At 33.6% G+C, this 21,472-nt stretch overlaps 1 protein-coding gene across 5 annotated transcripts in view; it reads left to right on the forward strand.

Moving 5' to 3' along the window:
- Cop1 (COP1 E3 ubiquitin ligase) overlaps window positions 1-21,472 on the forward strand; it is a 174,263-nt gene that overhangs the window by 110,983 nt on the left and 41,808 nt on the right. For 4 of the 5 annotated variants that reach the window (XM_063239817.1, XM_063239816.1, XM_063239815.1 and 1 more), the window contains exon 15: window positions 10,848-10,964. The exons of the other annotated variant lie outside the window; for it this stretch is intronic. In XM_063239817.1, coding sequence (XP_063095887.1) covers window positions 10,848-10,964 — 117 coding nt within the window. The remainder of the gene's footprint in view (window positions 1-10,847; window positions 10,965-21,472) is intronic. 5 annotated transcript variants of the gene reach the window in all.

The following is a 21,472-nucleotide window of genomic DNA, read 5'->3' on the forward strand; positions in this document are numbered from 1 at the left end:
TGAGATAGACAATTCTTTTTAAGGAAACAAGAGACATCGTTGATAACCATTGTTGATAACCTTGTACTCTGTTTTACATCATGTGCTATGTCTATCCTTGGTTTTGACTGACAGCTTTGTTTTGCCATATTTGACTTTATTCTCTCCCCCCCAAAAAAAGTAATAAGAACTAAGGAGTAATAAAATCCAAAATGTGTAAATTTTGTTGTAAAAAAGAGAGGGGGAAAAAAAGAGCTCTAACGGATATAACAGCAAGTGTGTTTAGGGGTGTTAAATAGCTGACTATATTAATGTTTTTGGATGATTGAACACAGCTGTTTGCAGTCTCTCTGTTTGAATGTCCACTTTGTATTCTTTGATACTGTGTTTTGAGCAGTTATTTCCAAGATGATAATATGTAATCTATTAACAGGTGATTTCTTACTGTTATGTTTTTTTTTTTTGTAGTTCTGTATTATGTGTACCCTTACACCGCTTTGTTTTGTTTTGTGTTTTTCTCTTTTTCCTCTTAAATAAAATAAAAAAAAAAAGTCATAAGTTTTGATTCCTGGTACAAAAACAAAACACCAAGAAAAAATAGTTTACCAAAACTAATTCTATTGGTTCTTGGAACAAAACAGTTAACATTCATAGGATTTGATGAGTTTTATATGTCTATGGTAATCTGAGTAACTCTTGAAGATAACTGTGCAAAATAATAACCTTTGTTCCTACCACCTTAAGTATATTTATACTTAAAAGTAGAATTGCTCGATGATATGGTACATCTTTGTGTAACTTTTGTTTCCTTTTTTTGTGCGTGTTTCTAAAAAAGGATCTCACAGTGTCGTCCACCCTGGTTTTGAACTCAGTATAACTCAGGATAGCCTCGAACTCATGGCATTCCTCCTCCTTAGCTTCCAAAGTGTTGGTGTTAGAAGTGTGCGCCACCACACCCAGCTTTTTTTTTTTTTTTTTGTGAAACTACCCTTCTGTTTTCTGTACCATTTTACAGTTCCAACACTAATGGCTGTAGTGCCTAAGTGCTGTGTTTTCTCCATGTCCTTGTTAACACTTAATCACTTATTGCTTGCTTTCTTTCCTTTTACGTGTTTTCTAACAAGTACAGAGTTGTAGTTTATTGTGGCTTTGGTTTCCATGTCTCACTACTATATTTGGTAATACTAAATATCCCTTGTCTGTATTAGCCAATCATATGTATTCTTTTAGTCTATTTATACTCCAATTATTTGCACATGTTATTTGAGTTTGATTTTAGATTTTCTGTGGGATATTTTGTTTTGTTTTTGGTTGTAAGTTATCGTATATTTTGGATATTAACTAATTTACAGGTGATTTGCAAATGTTTTCTCCCATTCTGTGAGTTGCTTTTTATTGTCGATAGTATTGTTTGATACATATAGTTTGGGTTTGTGTGTGGGTAATTTTGGTTTGTTTATTTTTACTGTTTTACAATGTTCTCTCTGTTACTACCTGTACCTTTGGTGTCATCTGAGAAGTCTTTTGCTAAATCCGTTGTCATAAAGCTTTCTTCCAGTGTTTTCTTCTAAAAGCTTTTATGTCTTTTATCTATTGTAATTCTGTATGTGCTGTAAGGGTACAACTTTATTTTTTTACACTTACTCAGTTTTCTCAGTACCACTTCACTTACTGAAAAGTCTGTGGGTATCCGCATTGAATAGTCTTGACACACACATCCAAGATCATTTTACCCAGCATACAGGAGTTCACCTCTAGGTTTTCTATTCTTTTTTGTTGGTTTATACTGTTTTGAAATCCAGGGATATCAGCCCTTCATCTTTTTCTTTTTGAAGGTTGTTTTGGCTATTGGGCATCCCTCAAGAGTCCACATGAATTTTTAAATCTACTTTTATAAAGTATGTCATTGGAGTTTTAGTATGCATTGCATTGATACTTCATTGATTTTTGTTGATTAATATTTTTTTCCTTTTACTCTAGGTTCAAGTTTTCCCTTTTTTAGTATTTTTTTAAGTTAAAGTATATTTCATTAATTTGACTTTATCTCTTTTCTAAACATTTTGTGTCACACATTTTCCATTAAGCACTGCCTGAGCAGATCCCATAAACTTCCATGGATTACATTTGCTTTTCCTTTCAATTTAAAATTCTGTAAAATTTTGTAGTTTGTCTTGTTATTCTTTTGTTGAGCGATGGTTTATTTAAGTATTTTAAAATGTTCTGACTACTGGAGTAGATCAAATTGATTGATGGTATTTTCTGATATTCTGTATTCTGGTAATTTGATTTTTTACTGATTATGAGTCATAAATATTGAAGTCCAGTTTTCTCTGTTCAATTCTCTGTGTGGTCATTTTCCCCATCATTTATATTGAATCTTTCTTCTTAGGAGTATAAGTATTTTGAGGCTTGTTATGTCTTGGTGAATTGCCCTTGTTATCATAGTGTAATTTCATTCTTTCTTTATCCAAGTATTTTCTTTTCAGAAAACTATTTTGTTAGCTACTCATTACCATTAATCTCTTTTTTCTGCTCAGATTCAAATTATTCAACATTGTTTTATAGGTCTTAGATGGTATTTTTTTCATGCTAGCATTTTTTCTCTTCAGATTGGATAATTTCTATTGCTCTATCTTTTAATTATTTGTGTGTTTTTCATTTTCTATGTCTATTTGATAAAAAAAATTTTCTTAGCTTCATTTTCTCTTAATTTATTTTGAAGTACTAGGGATTGAACCCAGGGCCTTGCACATTCATTAGGTTCTTTTGAAACATAAATTCTGTATCTCTTCTAAGTATTTCTCCCTATTGATTCATTTTTATTTCATTATATTATTTTGCGAGGAGTGGCTTTTTGAGACAGGGTCTTGTTAGGCAGTTTAGGCTGACCTTTAGTTCACATTGTAGCCCAGAGTGGTCTTGAATTTGAAGTGATCCTCCTCCCTCAGCCTTCTGAGTGCTGGAATTACAGGCATGAACCACCATATTTAGCTGCTGTTCATTAATTTTAAAAGTATTTATTTTAGCTTAATGGAGCACCATTACAGTAATGGTTTAAAATCTTTCTCATTCAGTATTTTTGGATCTGCCACCTAAAGTTTAAAATTGACCTCTGTTAATTGTCTTTTTCTTTGAAAATTCTTCATATTTTTCTGGAGTTTTTATACATTGAATAAGTTTGGAATTACACATATATATTTATTTCAAAGAGGAAAACATTTCAAAATACAATAGAGAGTAACAATGGTGAATACATTGTGTATTAAGATTCCTGCATTTACTCATTCAAACAGTTTTCGCTCAAAATTTTCTTCTCAGTGAACTGAGAAATCAGTAGTATAACTATCTTAACTATTTTCATATATTGTTTACATACATTGTCTCTTTCATCTTCTCGTATTAGGGAGACATTATGATGGCTACACATGCAAGTCACGTTCATTTCACTGGTTGCATCCATTTACGTGTAATAGTCTCAGGTTTATCCTTTATAGCTGAGTAGTACAAATACGGTAACTTTTTTGTTCATTCCTCAGTCAGTGGGCATTTAGGTTGTTTCCGAGATCTAGCTGTTACAAATTGTGCTGCTATAAACATGGGCGCACATATATCACTATAGTTGATGTTTCTAATTCTTCAGGAGGATACCCAGAAGGGGAAGAGCTGAGTCAACTGATACCTTCAATCCTGGTTTTCCGAGGAATTTCCACACTGATTTCCAGAGTGGGTATAACAGTCTACACTCCTACCAACAATGGAAAAGGCTTCCTTTTTTCCCACAGCCCCTCCAGTACTTGTTTTTGGTTGATTTCTTGATAAAAACCATTTTTTCCAGAGTAGATGGAATCTCAGTGTTGTTTTAGTTCACATCTCTCACTGGCAAACATTTTTTTCCCATACTGTGGGATTTCTCTTCATTCTGTTGGTAGTTTCTCTTGCTGTGCAGAAACTTTTTAAGAAGGTGAGATCTTAGTTGTTGATTCTTTGTGACAGTTCCTGTGCATTTGGGGTTTTATTCATAAAGTCTTTGCCTGCCCCAATGTCTTTACTTATCTGCCAGCAGACCTAATGTTTCTCTTTTAATATTTAGGTCTTGAATCTGTTTCAAATTTAGTTCATGAAAGATACTGATCTAATTTTAATCTTTAGCATGTACAGAGTCAGTTTTTCCAGCACCATATATTAAAGAGGAAATCTTTCTTCCAGTTAAATGTGTTTGGCACCTTTGTGAAAGGTGATAGTGTGTTTGGAGTTGTTTTTGAATCTTACAATACGTTCCACTGATCTTCAAGTCTTGATTTTTTTTTCCAGTACTACACTGTTTTTATCACAGTAGCTTTATATTATAATTTCAAATCAAGGATTGTGATGCACCCTGCCTTACCTTTGTTACCCAGGATTGCTTTTGCTATTCTAGGTCTGGCACCAGATGAATTTTAGTATTATTTTCTTTAATTCTGTGATATGTGCTATTGGAATTTTGATTGGGATAGCATTGAATCTGTATAACAATTTTGAAAGTATGGCCATTTTCGCTATATTGGTTCTTCCTACCCAAGAACAGGGGTGTCTTTACATTTTCTGATATCCTCTTCAATCTCTTTTTTCAAAGTACTGTAGTTTTCAATGTACAGGTCTTTTACATCCTTCATTAGATTGATTCCTAAGTATTTAAGTTTTTTAGATGTTAGTGTTAAGGGTATTGTTTCCCTGATTTCACTCACAACGAATTTGTTATTCCTGTACAAGAAGGCTCTTGGTTTTTGAGTGTTGACTTTATATCAGCCATGCTAGTGAATTTGCTTATTAAATCTACCAGTTTATTAGGGTTATATTGTAAGTTGTTCTTCTGTGCTTTCCATTATCTGTTCAGTTTTCATAACCTTTGCTTTGCTACATTGAGGCTGTTCAATGGGTATGCCAGTAAGAAGTTAATACAGGATTTAGATGATCTCTTTAATGGATTTCATTGAACAAAGCCTTTGCTGTGCTGCTTTGTATCCATTTTGATATGCAAGATTTGCAACTCATAAGTGAGTCCGAGACATAACACCAATTCATGAACAGAGCTGTGTACTCTTCTTTCTTTTTTAGCTTTCTCCCACTCTTCATTTCCCAAGTGTCCTTTTACTGATTGTCTACCAAAAAACTTAATGTTTTTTCTAGGAGATTTTGGATCTGCTCTGCTTCGTCATTCTGTGACTAGGGCCTCTTTAATTGCAAAGAATCAAGACAACAGATAACAAAAGAATTTCGGATTCTGCTCTGCCATATTCTTCATACCACTGCAGTTCCTTTTTAGTAGATACAAAGTTGAAGTTTTTCTAGTTTCTCACACTGGTGCAGCTCTCTATGATTAAGCCAATTGGAAGAAAAAAGAGTAAAACAGAAGCAAAAACCTTACCCAACTCTTTGGTTTGCTGGGAACCCTTTTACCATTTTTAAATGTTAACTTTAGCAAATGCTGCATTTCCAAATACAGTGTTGTTCACAAATAATTAGGGTTAGGACCTCAGGATTTCATTTTTGGTAACAGCTCATCCCACAGCAGAGTAAACAATGATGCTATATTGTAACCATTAAAAGTATATTATAATCTTTAGGTAACTTCTTTTTCTATGTTATGATCATAATTGTACAATATTTTTACAGTATTTTTGAGTTCAGTTTTCCTTACAACTGTTACATTGAATTAAAACACCTTACATATTGAAAATTATAACCATAGTTACCGTTGTGACTTGTTTAAATAATGTTAATGATTACACCATTGAGAAAATTATCATGAAATTTAAAAAGACCTGATTCACTATTAACTAGTCATTCCATTAGTACAGGTTCATTTTTATGCTTATTTGCATTTAACTGTCATTAAACACTAATAACATTTGTTTATAAAGGCTTAGTGATAATTAGTGAAATATGGTTATACTAATTATTCCATATGTATTTGTGATGGATTACCTGAGGCTTGCAAGTTTGTTTGGGCTTTGACTTGCTAAGTATAAATTGCACCTCATAAGAGGGGGACCCCATGTACAGTGAAAAACAGATGGGAGAAGGAAAGCGGGGTTGTCAATCCTGTTTCCTTCCCAGTGTTGCACAGTAAATGTTCCCCTCTGAGAATGAAGATCACTGTAAACACCTCTGATGAGTTCGTGCTGACACAAAGCACTGTCAGAGCCACGGACCCAAGACCCGGTCGTTGAGGAGGCAGTTATATCTTGGAAATCTTATATGTGTGTTCTAATGTCTGTTTTTATTGTTTAAAAACAATACATTTGCTTTAGTGTTTCAAAAGAACAGTTCGTTCTTCTATTTCTGCTTTTAAATGAGTGCTGCTCTGATTAGTGAGCTTTCCCCAAATATATTATGAGTTTTTATTTCAGGGATAGATTTTCAAATATGAAATGATACTTTTAAAAATTAGCATTTCCATAATTTATTACTTTTAATATATGTAAACCATGCAACTAAATGCTACATTAAAATTTTTAAAATATGAAATTCTTAATTGAAAAATGGGAATATCTACAAAGTATGTTATTCTAACATCAAACACATGGCACTGAATGCTTCTATTTATTAGTGTATACACTCACACTAGGTTTTTTAAAAAATATTTTTGTTACATATATTCATATAATATATAACATATAATGTAATGTTTGCAGTGCATGAATATTACACTCATCATGGGGAGTTAGTACATGTACATGACCCATCTTGATTCTTTTTTACATCACCTTTCTTGCTTCCTCTGTTTCCTGTTACCTATTTTTTACTTTGCTCTTTATTTGTATAAGAGGAACTATTTGGTTTTTAAGCTTGTGTGTCTGCTTTATTTCACTTAACATTGTGGTCTCAAGGTGCAAGGTATTTCCATAGATGACTGAATTTATCCTTCTTTGTGGCAGGCTAGTACTCTGTTCTGTATACATACCACATTTTCTTCCTCAGTCATCTATTGCTGGCCATATAGGCCACTTCCAAGATTTAGCTATTATGAATTGTGCTGCTGTAAACGTAGGTGTGCATGCATCACTGTAATACGATGTGTCTTTGACTCTTTCAGAAGATACCCAAAAGAGGTCAAGTGAAATTTATAATTTGAGGAATTTCCAGAATGATTCCCATTAATGGTTGTATAGTTTACAATCCTACCAGTGTAGGAGGATTTCTTTTTCCCTGCAGCCTTGCTAGCATTTGTTATTATTTGATGTCTTGATGATAGCCATTCTTTCTGGAGTAAGATATAATTTCAGTATTGTTTTAATTTCCATTTTTCTCATGGTCAGAGATGTTAAATGTTTTTTTCATGTATGTATTGACTGTTTGTACTTCTGAGAAGTGTCCATTTCAGTTGCCCAGTTTTTGATTGGGTCATTTATTTGGGGAGAGTCTTAATATTTTTGAGTTCTTGATATATTCTAGATAATAGTCTTTCCAAGGAGTAACTGGCAAATTTTATCACTCTTCATGTTATCTCCTCACACTCTTGGTTGCTTTCTTTGTAGTGTAGAATGTTTTAAATTTGATATGATCCTTTTTTTTTTTTGGCAGGGGAGTTCTGTTCAGAAAGTGCTTGCTTACACCTGTGTCTTTAAGAGCTTTACCAATTTTATTTCCCATAGATTGTTTCTTTTAACTTTAGATCTTTGATCCATTTTGATTTTATTTTAGTACATGGTGTTAGAAAAGGGTCTAGGTCCATCTTATACATGTGCAAAGGCAGTTTTCCTAGCACCATTTGTAAAAGAGGCTGTTTTTCCTCCAGTGTATGTTCTTGGCTCCTTTAGTAAGATCAGGTGACCAAATGAACCTGAGGTTTCTGCATTCTGTTTAGCTCTGTTGGGCTACATGTCTGTTCTTATGCCAGTACTATGTTTTTGTTGTTGTTCATTCTTGTTTTTATTTTTTATTAATACATCTTTGCAGTACATAATGAGTATATTCCTCATGGGGAGTTGGTACATGTACAGGACGCATTTCAATTCTCTCTCCCTTTTCTCCTCTTCTCCCTTCATTTCTTGAACACCTTCTCATTTGAAAATATTTCCCTCCTTCGTACTGTCTTTTATTCTGCTCTTTATATTTTAGGTTTTCATGTAATATAAATGATGTGGTATTTGGGCTTATGTATCTTATTTATTTCACTTAACATTATGGTCTGAGTTAATCCTTCGTTATGACAGAACAGTACTTCAGTGTTTAAAACAACACTGAGAGGGCCTCGTGATCGCGAGGTATGGCACAGCAGCAGAGTGCCTGCCTGGCAAACGCGTAGTCCCAAGTGCCATTCCTGGCTCTGAATCATTCAGTCAACACTGAGATTCCATCTTACTTCAGAAAGAATGGCTGTCCTCAGAAATCACCTAATAGAAATGCTGGCAAGGCTGCAGGGGGAAAAGGAATCCTTGTCCATTGTTGATGGGATTACAGACCAGTACAGTGATGTCATTTTTCCTCAGTGTAACTTTGTAATATAAATTGAATTCCAGGTTTTAGTGCCCCCTCCTTTGCTCTTGTCTGGTCTTGCTTTTACTGTTCTCGGTCTCTCCTAGTTCCATGTGAATGTTAGAATTGTTTTCTCTAGTTGTGTAAGGAATGCTTTTGCTGTTTGATTTGGATTGTGTTAAACATGTATTTTAATTTTGAAAGCATGGCCATTTTTGCCTATATAAATACAGAGGATATCTTTCCTGTGGTGTTTTCATCAATCCCTTTTCAAAGTACTATAGTTTTCATTATATAGATGTTTCACTTCCTTTGCTAGGTTAATTACTAAGTATGTAATTTTTCTTGAAGCTATTGTGAATAGTATTGTTTTCCTAATTTCTTTGTAGGTGGGTTCATTATTGATGTGGATGCTATTGATTTTTATTTTGTATACTGTTACACACTGCTGAACTTGATTATCCTAGGAGTGTTTTGGTAGATTTTTTGGTTTCTTCTATGTAAAAGGTCTTACCATTTGCAAATAAGGACAATTTGGCTTCTTTCTTTCCTTTGGGTATCCCATTTCTTTCTTTATCATGCCTGATTGCTTTAACTAGTATTTCAAGTACAGTGTTACCTTGATTCACAAACTTAATGTGTTCTATGAGTTTGGAAAAGATGGCCAGGTTTGTGTGTGTGTGAAAGAAGGCAATGCTTGTGTTTGTCACCCAACGCAATTTGCAAACAAAAGCAAAATATTGTCAAACTCTTCTGTTTGTGAACCAGATTGTTTGCAAACAAAAGCTTTTGTAAATGGAGATACTGATAGAGGAAAAATGTAACTCTCAACCTGCTAGATGTCAGATGTGCCAAGTATGCATACCCAGAAATTGAAGAATGAATTCCAGAGGACAAAGGTAGTTAAGAGTGGGAAAGTTCATTGGAGAATAGGAATAGCTTCTGAGAGACTGTTTCAGGGCAAAATCAGGAGGTGGGTATAAAATCATGTGATGGATACATTGTGGGTCAAACTATAATCAACCAGTAAGATTACAAATGTAGCCACTTAAGTATATTGATCTACTAGTGAAGGAGGGTACTTAGCAAGGGCATATGGCTGGCATCATTAACCTGGGCTTATCTATGACTGCTAAAACAAGTATTTGGGGGAAGGATTGGACAGAGGTGTTCTTGTCACTCACCCCGGTGCCTGAAGTATAGCTGGGTTTGATGGCCTGGGTGGTAGCAATTACAGTATAATCTCAAATTTGCATTCATTCCTTAGGGAAGTATGCAAGTCTTGCCATCATGATTTTAATTCTTCACATGTTTGTTTGTGTGAGGCTAGGTCTCCTATATAGTTCAGGCTGGCCTTGAACTCACTCTGTAGCCCAGGCTAACTCTAAACTCTGCAATCCTCCTTCCTCAGCCTCCAGAGTGCTGGGATTACAGGCATGGGCCAATACACGGAGTTTATATTTTTAATATTTAAGGCTTTGCCTTCTTCAGATGTGCCTCCAGCCACAATTTTGGTGTCACTACTTTTCACTGACTTCTTTGAGAGTTCAGTTTCACAAACTGTGTACTAATTTTTATCTAATTTAACAGTCCGTAATTGTACTTCTGTACAATATTAAACAGATGTAGTGGCAGTGAACATCTTTGTTTTGTTTCTCATTTTATAGGAAAACCTCTTTAACTGTAACCAGTGTCCTTCCTGGCCTGAGCTTATACTTCTGGGGAATTCCATATCTAACCTGCACCTTGTACACCACTGTTTCTTATGGTATCTCTGCCCAATCTCTGGTAGAGTGATTTCAGAAACCCTGAAATGTAGTTGTTCTGCAGTTCAGTCTCAAACAATTAGCCCTTCACCCAAATGGCTCTGGTTAAACACTCAAATATGGCAAGCTCTGTGCTGAATTTCTTCTTCATCCCTAACTGACCATGCAGGAGCACTCCCAGGTAAACCCCATGCTGTTTTTGCATGCTGATTTATGGTTTCTTCCAGGAGCTGCTACTTTCTTCACCAACTTGTTTTTTTCCCAGGCTTCTTGAGTCCAGAGAGGCTATATTTTGCTGTTGTTCTTTATGTCACCATTTTTAATTTCGTCACACATGTTTTAAAGAATGCTGCAGTGAATATACATATAATGAATATACAACATAGCTCCAAATAGTGCTGTGCTTTGTATGTTTTATTGTGGGCTTGTGTTACTTCTCAATATAAAATCATTGATTATTTATGCTATTTTTTCACATTCAAACTTTTATTTTCAAGTAAGTTATTAATCAGACATTCATTTTTAAATAGTTTTCGATGTTTTAGACTGGTACAAAAAGATCCCTGTAGTAACAAGCAAAGTTTCCAAAGTATAGAAGCATTTACTAAGTATTACTTACTTATGTCGTTTTTGTCCTTCCCTTAGTGAAGCTGTGGTCTACCAACCTAGACAATTCAGTGGCAAGCATTGAAGCAAAGGCTAATGTATGCTGTGTTAAGTTCAGCCCCTCTTCCAGATACCATTTGGCTTTTGGCTGTGCAGGTAAAAAAATGAAAGCATGTTTGTCTTCTTTTGCTGTTGGTTCAGTATTATGTCTAGAAGAACATTTAAAAATGAGTAACTACTTTTGCAAGCTAAAATTTTGTTTTCATTATTAGACAAAATTAGACATACAGTTTCACTGTCACTTAATGCTATGCTTGAATTGCACTAATCTGTCACCTAACTTCTACATACAGAAAGATAGATGTTATTTTTTTCTAAATGTTTTCATGTATGAACTAATTATTTTTACGTGTTCACAAATTGAGCTCATAATGTTCAAACAAACTATATTGTATAAGCACAGAATTTTTTTAAGAGAACTTACTCCTTCGGCAGTTACTTATTGAGTGCTTGCTATGTACAAAGCACTCATGCAGGGATGCTGAGTAAGCCAGCCTTTTATTTTGGAGTTCTTGTTAGCACAGTGTTCAAAAATAATACCTGCTCTTATCACAGCAAGGAACCAGCTGCCAAAGTACCTTAACTAAAGTGACTATGTCTGAATTTGGGTTGAGCAGTTCCTAGTTTATACTTGCTGTGCCTTTTTTATGGACTAAAGTATCATGAGTTGAAAGATAAATCATGTGTACCGTATTCTTTATCTTCTCTAGTTTTTTCCTCCTTGAGTATTCACTAAAACAGTAACCACTTGCAATTTAACTTTTGGATTGTGAAATTTGATTCTTTTTTAAAAATAATATCAGGTTCTTAGAAAAGCCTTGACTCTGTATCATGAGAAAATTGTAATATTTAAGAAGAGAAGGAATAATTTAAAACTTAATGCTGTACTTCTTCCTGTTTTTAGCTTCATATATGTCTTCTGGGGATACTGACACAATTGCTTTGTTAAATGTGAGAAGGGCATGGACTAACATGTAGATGTGTGTAGAATTCTTTTTCTATTATGATGCAGAATTTTTAAAATACTGATTGTTATTTTTTTATTAACCTATTACTTCTTCCTTACTTTCCTATTACTGCCCCTTTTTTGGTCACCAGACATATAATCCTGAGTGAGTTTTTCATTTCTCAGATTATCTTCATAGAGCTGATGCTTTTTGATGCAGTTAACAAGATTATGAAAGAATAATGCCATATATAAAGCTATTATGATATGGTGCTTAACAACTACTCAGTTCTCATTAGCAATAGTTTATTTATAATGTGTTCAGTTAAAATAGGTAGTTTTAGTTGTATTGATTTTTTTAAATGTATGTTGTTTTATAAACATTGCTTATGAATAGATTTTTTTTCTTCAGTATTTCATTAATACATTATACAGTGTCAGATATGCATGTCCGAATATTTTCCTTCTTGGAAAATAAAAACCTTTTTAAATGCCTCAGCAATATTGTTTAGTCAGTTTTGTCTCGCTATTCTACATTTTCATACATTTCTTAATTTTATCATTTACTTTGCCTGGAAGCATTAAGATTTATATTTTTCCAAGTCTAGAAAAAGTTTTTAGAATTTTCATCAAGATTACATTATATTTATTTGCTGATCTTAGAACAATTGATGGTATTCAGCTTTATGACTACAGGGGATGTCTTTTTTTTTTCCTCTCTCTCTCTCTCTCTCTCTCTCTTTTTTGAAACAAGGTCTCACTCGGCAGTCCAGTCCTTGAGCTCACTGTATAGCCTATGCTGTTCTCAAACACAGGGTAGTCTCCCTACCTCAGCCTCCCAAGTACTAGGATTATAGGTGTGCACCACCAAGTCCAGTGGGACGTCTTTTTGTTTGGATTGTTTTCTGGTTTTTAATGAGATTTTATGCTTTATTTCGTTTAGATTCAGGTAGTTTCTGGCCAACTTTTTCCCCCCTGTGTGCAGTTTTGATTGTTTCTTTAAATGAACTATTTTCAGTTCTTATTAAAATAGTTTTTGAGACAAAAACTGTGGTACTTTGGTTTTGTCTTATAAGTAGGCAATGTATACATTCTTATTAAATTAGTAGCTTTTTGATACAGTTTTTGAATTATCTATTTATGTCTGATACCAGGCAAAAGTAATAGTTACATTTTTTTCTTTCCTCATGATATATTGCATTCTGTATCTCACCTGATGAGATACAGGGTTATATATAATAGTCATAATATTCTCTCTCTCTCTCTTTCTCTCTTTCTTTCTTTCTTTCTTTCATGGAAATAGGTTCTCTGTGTAGTTTAGGTTGGCCTTGAATTCACTCTGTAGCCAAGCTCTTCTCAAACTCATGGCTGTTCTCCTGCCTCAGCCTCCCAAGTGCTGGGATTACAGGTTGCATCACCAAACCCAGCCACCATCTATTTCATTTAGTCAGGCTTTAGTATTTTGCTACAGTATTCAATTAATTTTGTTATAATCTTTTTTAGAAACAAATGGAGTATTTTATTAAGTGCCTTTCATCCTTAATTCAGTTAACATATGGTTTAATATGTTGGCATAATCACGCTCATGTGTTTTCTGACGTTTTGTTTCTCAAACTTTGTTTTGACATAATGTAAAATCTTTTAATACACTTCTACATTTCACTGCTAGTATTACATCTGTATCCGTAAGTTGAATTTGTCTGCATAATCCTCTTTTTAACCATTTTAACATCTCATCGGTGTTTTATGATTTTTAGTGTACAAGTGTTTAACTTTATTTGTTAAATTTATTCTTGTTTTTTAACTTTCAGTTCCATGAATGCATTTTTTGGTTTGTTTTTACAGTGTATAGAAATATAATTGATTTTGTACATTTTTTCTATTTTTGTATATTGATCTTACGTTTTAATTCTGCTGCTTTTTATTCGTTCTTTTAGTTTTCCTGATATTCTCCATGTGTAAGGTCATGCCATCTCTAAGCTTAAACAATTTGTGAATGCCTGTTTGTCTTATTTCATTAACTAGAAGATCCAGGTGCATTGTTGAGTAGGAGAAATAAGTGTTGCACTTTGTAATATGCTCTTTTCTTTCCTCTGTTGAAATGTTATATGTCTTTTCATGTAGTAGGCAATATAATATTAGTTGGTTTTGTTTTGTTAAGTTAAAACAATCTTTTACTCCTGAGTAAAATCCATCACAGCCATAGTGAAAGTAATTTTCATGTTGCTGATTGTCTATTAATGAAGGTTGTTCATCTGTTGTTTTCAGCCTCTGATAGTGAAGTATATTGATCTTGACTTTATTATAAAGAGTGAATTGGGAAGTATAAATTTCCAATTCAGTTTTTTTGTTTGTTTGTTTAGTTCCAGATATACTCAGATATTTTTCAAGTCAATTTTGAGAGAGTTACTACCTTTCTGGGAATTTGGCAATGAAAGTTTTCTGATATGTTTAAAAGGTATTCATAACATTCATTTATAATCCTTTTATGTTCAGTAACGCCTACAATAGTAACCCTTTTTACAGTCTTGACTTTTGTCTTGTTCCTTCTGCATCATTGTGGCTTTGCTTTTCACCTATTTGTTTTGTGTGTGTGTGTGTGTGTGTGTGTGTGTGTGTGTGTGTGTGTGTGTAGGGCACAAATAGGAGCTGCTCCAGGCGCCATATATTTCCCAGCTTGTAGCAAAATTTATTTGTAGGGTGGAGAACTATTCTATAATACAGACCGATGCAGGATCACCGTTACTTTAATGTAGAATAGATAGACCATGTAATATAAACTGTTGCTTCTCAGCTATGGAAACCACCACACAATAACATTACTGTAATCAGAGATTGGGCAGCCTCACTTCATTGCTCATAGAGCTGGAGATGAGAAACATGTATGTCTTTATACTGCCCCTGCAAAGGGAGCATTCACACCTGGGCATGACTGCAGAATGTTGCCGTTTCAAGTCTTACATAACTTGTCTGATCGGCAGAATCCAAGCGTAACATAGTGTTTAACTTTTCATCTTCTCTAGGCTGTAAACTGTAAATTGGATGCTGTGTGCATAAATTATTTCAAGTACAGAGTTGTTGTGTGTATGTGTTTGGAATTTAGAGTCTAAGTTGGTCTTAAACAGGAAGAAGCATCAGAGGAAGACATTAATGAGAGCGAGTAGTCCTTTTTATACATAATTTTTTTAATTTCACCTTCTTTTGGCTGAAAAATGATTTAACCTTAGAATAAACCTTTAAAATAGAAACATTTCTTAGATTGTAAGCTAACCAAGTGTTTCTCTGAAAACTATAAAATATCCCTATGTTGCAGTGCTGTTTACCAATGAGTGCTAAAGAGAACCATGCTGATAAAAGTTGCTTGTTAAATATCTTTTGTGATGATATTAGGAATTGGATTTTTTAAACATTGCTTTGGCAATAATGAAAGATATTAAATCAGTGTGTAAGCTACCAACCAATCATGTGTTGACATTCTGTTGCAAGGGACATGTGAATCTGTTTGGGAAATTATGCATTATGTTAACTGTAACCTTTCTTGCCTGTTTTACTTTAGATGGTATAATTGTATGTGTCACAGTTAATTAATTTTTTTATCTCAGTTTGGGAGAACATTACAAGATTTAGACAGAATTTCTAGAAGTTTGTGGTTTTAGTAATAGCTTTGCTTGCAAAGTTGAAATATCTTATAATTTAATGAACTATAATAAACAGGAAATATAGAAACTGTCAAGATGTTCTAAAATAATTTTTCTAAGAAATTAGTAATATATACTTGTACCCTTACACCGCTTTGTTTTGTTTTGTGTTTTTCTCTTTTTCCTTTTAAATAAAATTTAAAAAAAAGAAATTAGTAATATAAATAAAGTATAATTTATTAATGACATTTATGCTGATAATGTATTCACTGGAAAGGAATACCATACCAAGAATAAACAGAGAGGATTCTGAAATATACTATTTATGTGACCAATAAATATGTCCAATTTTAATTACTCAAATTCATAACAGCTAAATAATTCACACACAACCCTCCATTTCAGTACTGTACAGATTCTGTGATTTGGTGTGTGATAACTCTTGCTTTGAAAGAAAATTAAAATTAACTCTCTTTATTGTTTTGTTTAATTTATATTAAATATCGATATTAGTTCCTTTAAAACTTTTGATGGCCTCTCACTACTTAGGCATTATAGAGTCTTTGCTTTCTGTTCTTGGTCCTTTCTGACTTTGTCCAGTATCTCTTATATTTTATCCATTATTTGTTCTTTGGATATTTTTCTGAAAAGAATTTTGGTAAACTTTTCCCCTTAAAAATGATTTATTCTCAGTAAAGTTTAGTCTAGGTCTATATTACATTCTCCTTTCACTTTAAATTTTATATAATTATTTAAAATTGTTTCTATTTAATTATGCCACTAGTAAAAGATTATACCTTCTTTTGTAATGTTCATGTGTTACGAATAAAGCTCACATTTGCATTGGCCACACTGTTTTAACTACCTCCCAAGAGATACTACTGGTGATATTTTCACAGATACCTTTCCATCCTAGATGGATAGGTAAATAAGTAGATAGTCAATACTTTACTGTAGTTAGTTTTTTAAAAAAAAAATTGAATGCATTCTGTAAAATAAATATACTATATAAAAAGCATATAATTTCTGAAGTCAGTTTATGAACTACCCATCCAATCCCTCTGTCTCCTAAAAACACAATTACTAAGGCATGATTAATTCCTTTCAACCTAAAAATTTGGTATTTAGGAACTATGAAACCTGATTTAATACATTTCATGAGTTTAACATGGGGAAACAGATATTAACAAGATTGGAGTATATTTTAATATATATTCCCATCTTACTGAAGTAAGATAATATCTTAGATTTGTTAAGATGATAAATTCGCCTTGTCTTTTGTTTTATTATCTATAAGAATAATGTCCTTTTCTTCACCCTTTAAATAAGTTAAATGTCTGAATAAATCTTCAGTAAATCTTGCTTAATGTGATAATATTCATGAATATTCACTTCTGTTACCTATATTCTGTAGATGATAAGAAAAAAATGAGTATCATTTCATTTTCAACCAGTCCATTCAGGACCCTTCCTGTCTGTCAAGAGCTTTTCCTAGTCCCTATTCCTATTCCTCTATAAATGTACCTACTGTAGAAAAAAATAGAAAAAGAAATTTAATTTTCAAGTTTCCAAGTAATATGAGTGAACTCAAATGGAAGAGGCATGTGTAAAGCCAATTCAGAAAGCAAATTACTCTAATACCTTGTTAAATAAAAATGAAATTTTGATATTTCTGTAGCAAAAGTAACTTTGAAGCACCTTGTAAATCTTCCTTCCATTTGTCTCTATATTTCTTTCCAATGTAAAAATGATCACTAGCTAGATCTTTTTAAAAAATGGGCTTCACAAAATAATTCACAATATTTATATTAAATGCAGAGAAATCTTAAAGGTATGACATATATTCACCAATTACTAGTATTATAGATATAATTATGCATTTTTAAAGTATTGAATAATCACTGTAAGTACTTTGTAAGTATGAACTACATGATGCATATTTCAGAGAACTTATTGAAATAATAGAGCTGAAACACAAAATACAGACTAGTATGAGGGAAATAGTAGAATATTGGGTAATTGGAAAAAAAAGTAAGAAAGGAAAATAGGAAGAAATCATAAATTCAAGTGAACTAAAAGGCAAAAATCAGATGGTAGGGAGAAGTTCAAATATACCCAATTATAGTAAATTGTTAATGGCTCCAGGGAAAAGGAAGTATTAACAGTGTTCAGAATGCAGTAACATATTCTTTATAAATGACACATTTAAAACAAGGGTGTGGAAAATTAAAAGTTTTGTTTCGGCACAGATGTGGATAATTCAGTGTTAAAGAATGAAGCTCACAAGTATATGAGTATTTTTTATTTACCCAAGATGATACTGCATAAGGTTTGGGGAAAAAATGCTACTTCTATGCTTGAAGGCGTTATTGGAAGCTAGGCCTTTTGCTCTCTGTTTTTACTTTCTGGCTGCCATGAAATGAGTAGCTTTGCTCTGCCACACACTCCCCACCAAACTGTTCTGCCTCACCACAGATCTTCTAATACTATGTGGGTTGATATGCCTGCAGTGAAGCTTTAGGTATCTTGTCAGTTTTTTTTCCAATTCAGCTTTGACTATAGATTTTCTCATATTTTACAAAAGAATCACATATCTCTCATTGCCCGGTGTTTCTAGGATCATGATTCTAGGGTCTGAAAATCCCAGGGCTAATAGCAAAGGGATCATTCTTAATATTGGTGCTAGAGTAATATCCTGTCATTCTGTTTTATGGGCATTTTTATTAAGAGTACAATGCTATTAGAAAAGTTATATTTTATATCATGTTATGGTGTTTGCACGTTAGGTAATTAAGTGAAACGGTTGGAAGTAGATAGAATTTTCTCTTTAAAGGACTTTCCTCTTCTGAATATTGCCAAAAATGTGTGTATTTTTCCTGATAATAAGTCTAATGGAAACAAAGACCCAAAACATTAGCACAATATGTTGAAAACCAATTTCCCTATTTAACCAAACAAATAACCTTTACACCCTATTTAGTCATTATCTGTCATAGAATACAGAAGTGAATTGGTTATTAGAATGGTGATGAACATTTTTAATTTAAAAATTGTGGTCTGGCAGATTAAATGAGCTCTTTTTTTTGTATTTATAAATTACCTGAATCTGCATTGTGAAGCTTTTGACATATCTATGCCTATAGAAGTGTAGATTCTCAGGAACTTCTGTTTTGCTCCTGTGGTTTCTCAATTTCCTACTTACATTTTTCTCCCTTCCTTTCCATCTTTTCATTTTCCTTTGTGTCTTATACTTTTTTCTTTCTCACTCATTCTTCTTTCATTCTTTACCTTCTTTCCTCTGTCATGTATTTCTAAAGGCCATAAATGGCATTGCGTATCACTGTAGAATAACTGGAACTCCAAAATACAAGGGGAGTACACATTTACAGATTCTCCTAACTGTTCAGAAGAAAGAATGGGCCAGGCTACTCTGCCCTGTCTTTGGCATGGAAGAATTCATGCTGAACCATCTGTAGGAAAATCATGTGGAATAGAAGTGGTAAGCTAGAAGAAGTAGGAAAACTTCTTGAAACTACAACCCTGCATCCATACAAAATAAAGATCTACACTCAGTGACACTAACTCCCTCCTAAGACCTGTCTCAGATTCTGTGTACAGATTTAGCTGACTTGATGGTTAGGGACATGAACATTAAGAACATTATACCTGGAACTTGGACACATGTGCCTTGTCACTATTTAGCCGAAAAATAAAAACCTCTGCCCCAAGCTGAATCCCCTAGAATCAAAGTAAGCAAGAGCAATCTTTTGCTGAAGGAGAAACACTAACACAGAAAAATAACCATCTTAAGCTTAGATATACAGAGAGTTTTAAAAACTAAAGGTAGATAGATGAGGAGCACAAGAAAACTGCCTGGCACCCCCAACAATACCAAATAAAAGGGAACTGGAGCTCATTGCTCAAAGAACCTTGTAACTGGGAATAATTGATAGTAAGTGTAATACCCTAAACCTAGTCAAACTGTTGGCTTAGTTGATTTCTCCATACTAATGTCCTAAAAGAAAAACAGCCATGCCCATTTCCAGGCAAAATACTGTTCAGCGCTGTTTTTGCTGTTTTGTGCAAGGCCTCTTACATACAATTTAAAAAACTGACTGGTTTATACACTGAATGTATGTTTTCTAAGGAATTACTGTATATATAGTAAAAGGGGAACTTTAATTTTTCTTAATATTCCCATTGTAAAAAGCTTTTAAACCAAGGAGGTTTTTTTTCCTCCTTACTCCTGAAAGGCATACTTTTTTGTGACAGCACTTCCAGCGTTCTGTTTTCAACACTGTTTGTGTACTCTAAAATGTTGTCCTCCGCATTCACTTTTCCTAATTGGCCTTTTTCTGCTATAGTTTTATGCCTTGAGACAGAAACTTTTCAAATAAAAATAAACCTGCTATAAAATTAAACCACTTTCAACAGGAATGGTGGCACACAATTGTAATCCCAGCACATCAGAGGCTGAGGCAGAGGATCGCTGTGAATTTGAAGCCAGCCAGTGCTACAAAGAGAGTTCAAGGCAAGTCAGAACTTCAGAGTAAAACCTTGTCTCAAAAAGACAAAAAATTAAAATTAAAAAATAAACCACTTTCAAATTAGATTTTAGTTTATATCAGAATTTCAATTGACAAGAAAAATAACTTGAAAGCAATAAGTTAAAACCCACACTTCATTGATGATTTAGAACTGTACAATATAGTAGCCATAAGCCACGTGTGATTATTTAAATTATTTTAAGTTAGATAAAACTAAAAATTCAAGTGCTCAACAGCTATATGTAGTTAGAACCGGATAGCATATAAAGTATGTTCTTTACTGCAGCAAGTTCTGATTGTAGTTTTGATAAGCAATAAGTAAACTAATATTCTAAAAATACCTATAATGTAGCAGTAGAAGTTCCATTTGTATTTAAAAAAGTAAGCAAAATAAGTGAGAGAATAAACTCTATGAGTAGTCAAGATGGCTATTTTCACATTCATTAGTCCTGCATCGTTTTCTTTCTTTTTTCTTGCTAATGTACTGCCCAAAGTAGAGCCTGATTCTTACCACATCATCTTTCTAGACAGTGTGAGATTTAAAGCGATGATTCTGTTATGGCTGCATGAAGTAGTCACCTCAGGTACACATGCATGTCTCTATAGTACACATAGATCCTACCCTATTCTAAAGCTCCACAAAGATGTGACTGTGGAAATAGGGCTCAGAATTTTACTTAACCAGTAGAAAAACAGCATTAGATGATAGCGATGGGCCCTGAAATGTTAGAGATAACTGGGAATATAACTTCCCAATTAAAGATTTTCTGTTGGAGATCTATACTTTATTTGCTCTTAATGTATTTACCAGGTTTGGGCAACAAACCCTGAGAGCCACATGAAAAACAGGAGACAGAGAATAGCTGAATGCAAGAGGTTTATTTTAGGTTCCAAGGTACAGTAACCATTTTATTGAATTAGAAACTTTTATCTGATTGTTCCCTAAAGAGCTTCCTTGTTTTCTCATGAGGCCCATTTCCCCTGGAGTTGGCAAAACATCCTGTCTTCCAGATGCTGCAGCTCCTTGGAGATAGCAGTCTCCATCCCCTACCCCACCCAGTCAATCTGGTCAGATCCTGGCCCATTGGCTATTGCAAGGAACTGCACATGTATCAGTTCAAGGAATATTAGGAATTTAAGGTTCCTTTTATAATGAGCAAACTGACTTAGCTCTATTTCTTGCTACAGTTTCTCTCGTTGTATTTCTAATTTTGTTGTTAGTTTATCATGGATTATATTATTATTATTGTATTTAAATGATTTAGAAAGGCTGCAAACCTGTCTTTTGATTAACTATATCAAAAGTCTAAATTAGAGATAGAACTTTAACTGATCAGTGAAAAAGTGTTTCATGCGTTGTTTCCAAAAAAGGACCATTCGGGGGGCTGGAGGTTTAGCTCAGTGCCATAAGTGCCTGCCTTTAAGCAGGAAGTCGTGAGTTCGATCCCCGGTACCGATAAAAAGGAAAAAGCC

The sequence above is a fragment of the Cavia porcellus genome, unplaced genomic scaffold, assembly GCF_034190915.1.
Source record: "Cavia porcellus strain 051 isolate PalLab524CR breed Dunkin Hartley unplaced genomic scaffold, mCavPor4.1 scaffold_29, whole genome shotgun sequence".
Taxonomy (NCBI): domain Eukaryota; kingdom Metazoa; phylum Chordata; class Mammalia; order Rodentia; family Caviidae; genus Cavia; species Cavia porcellus.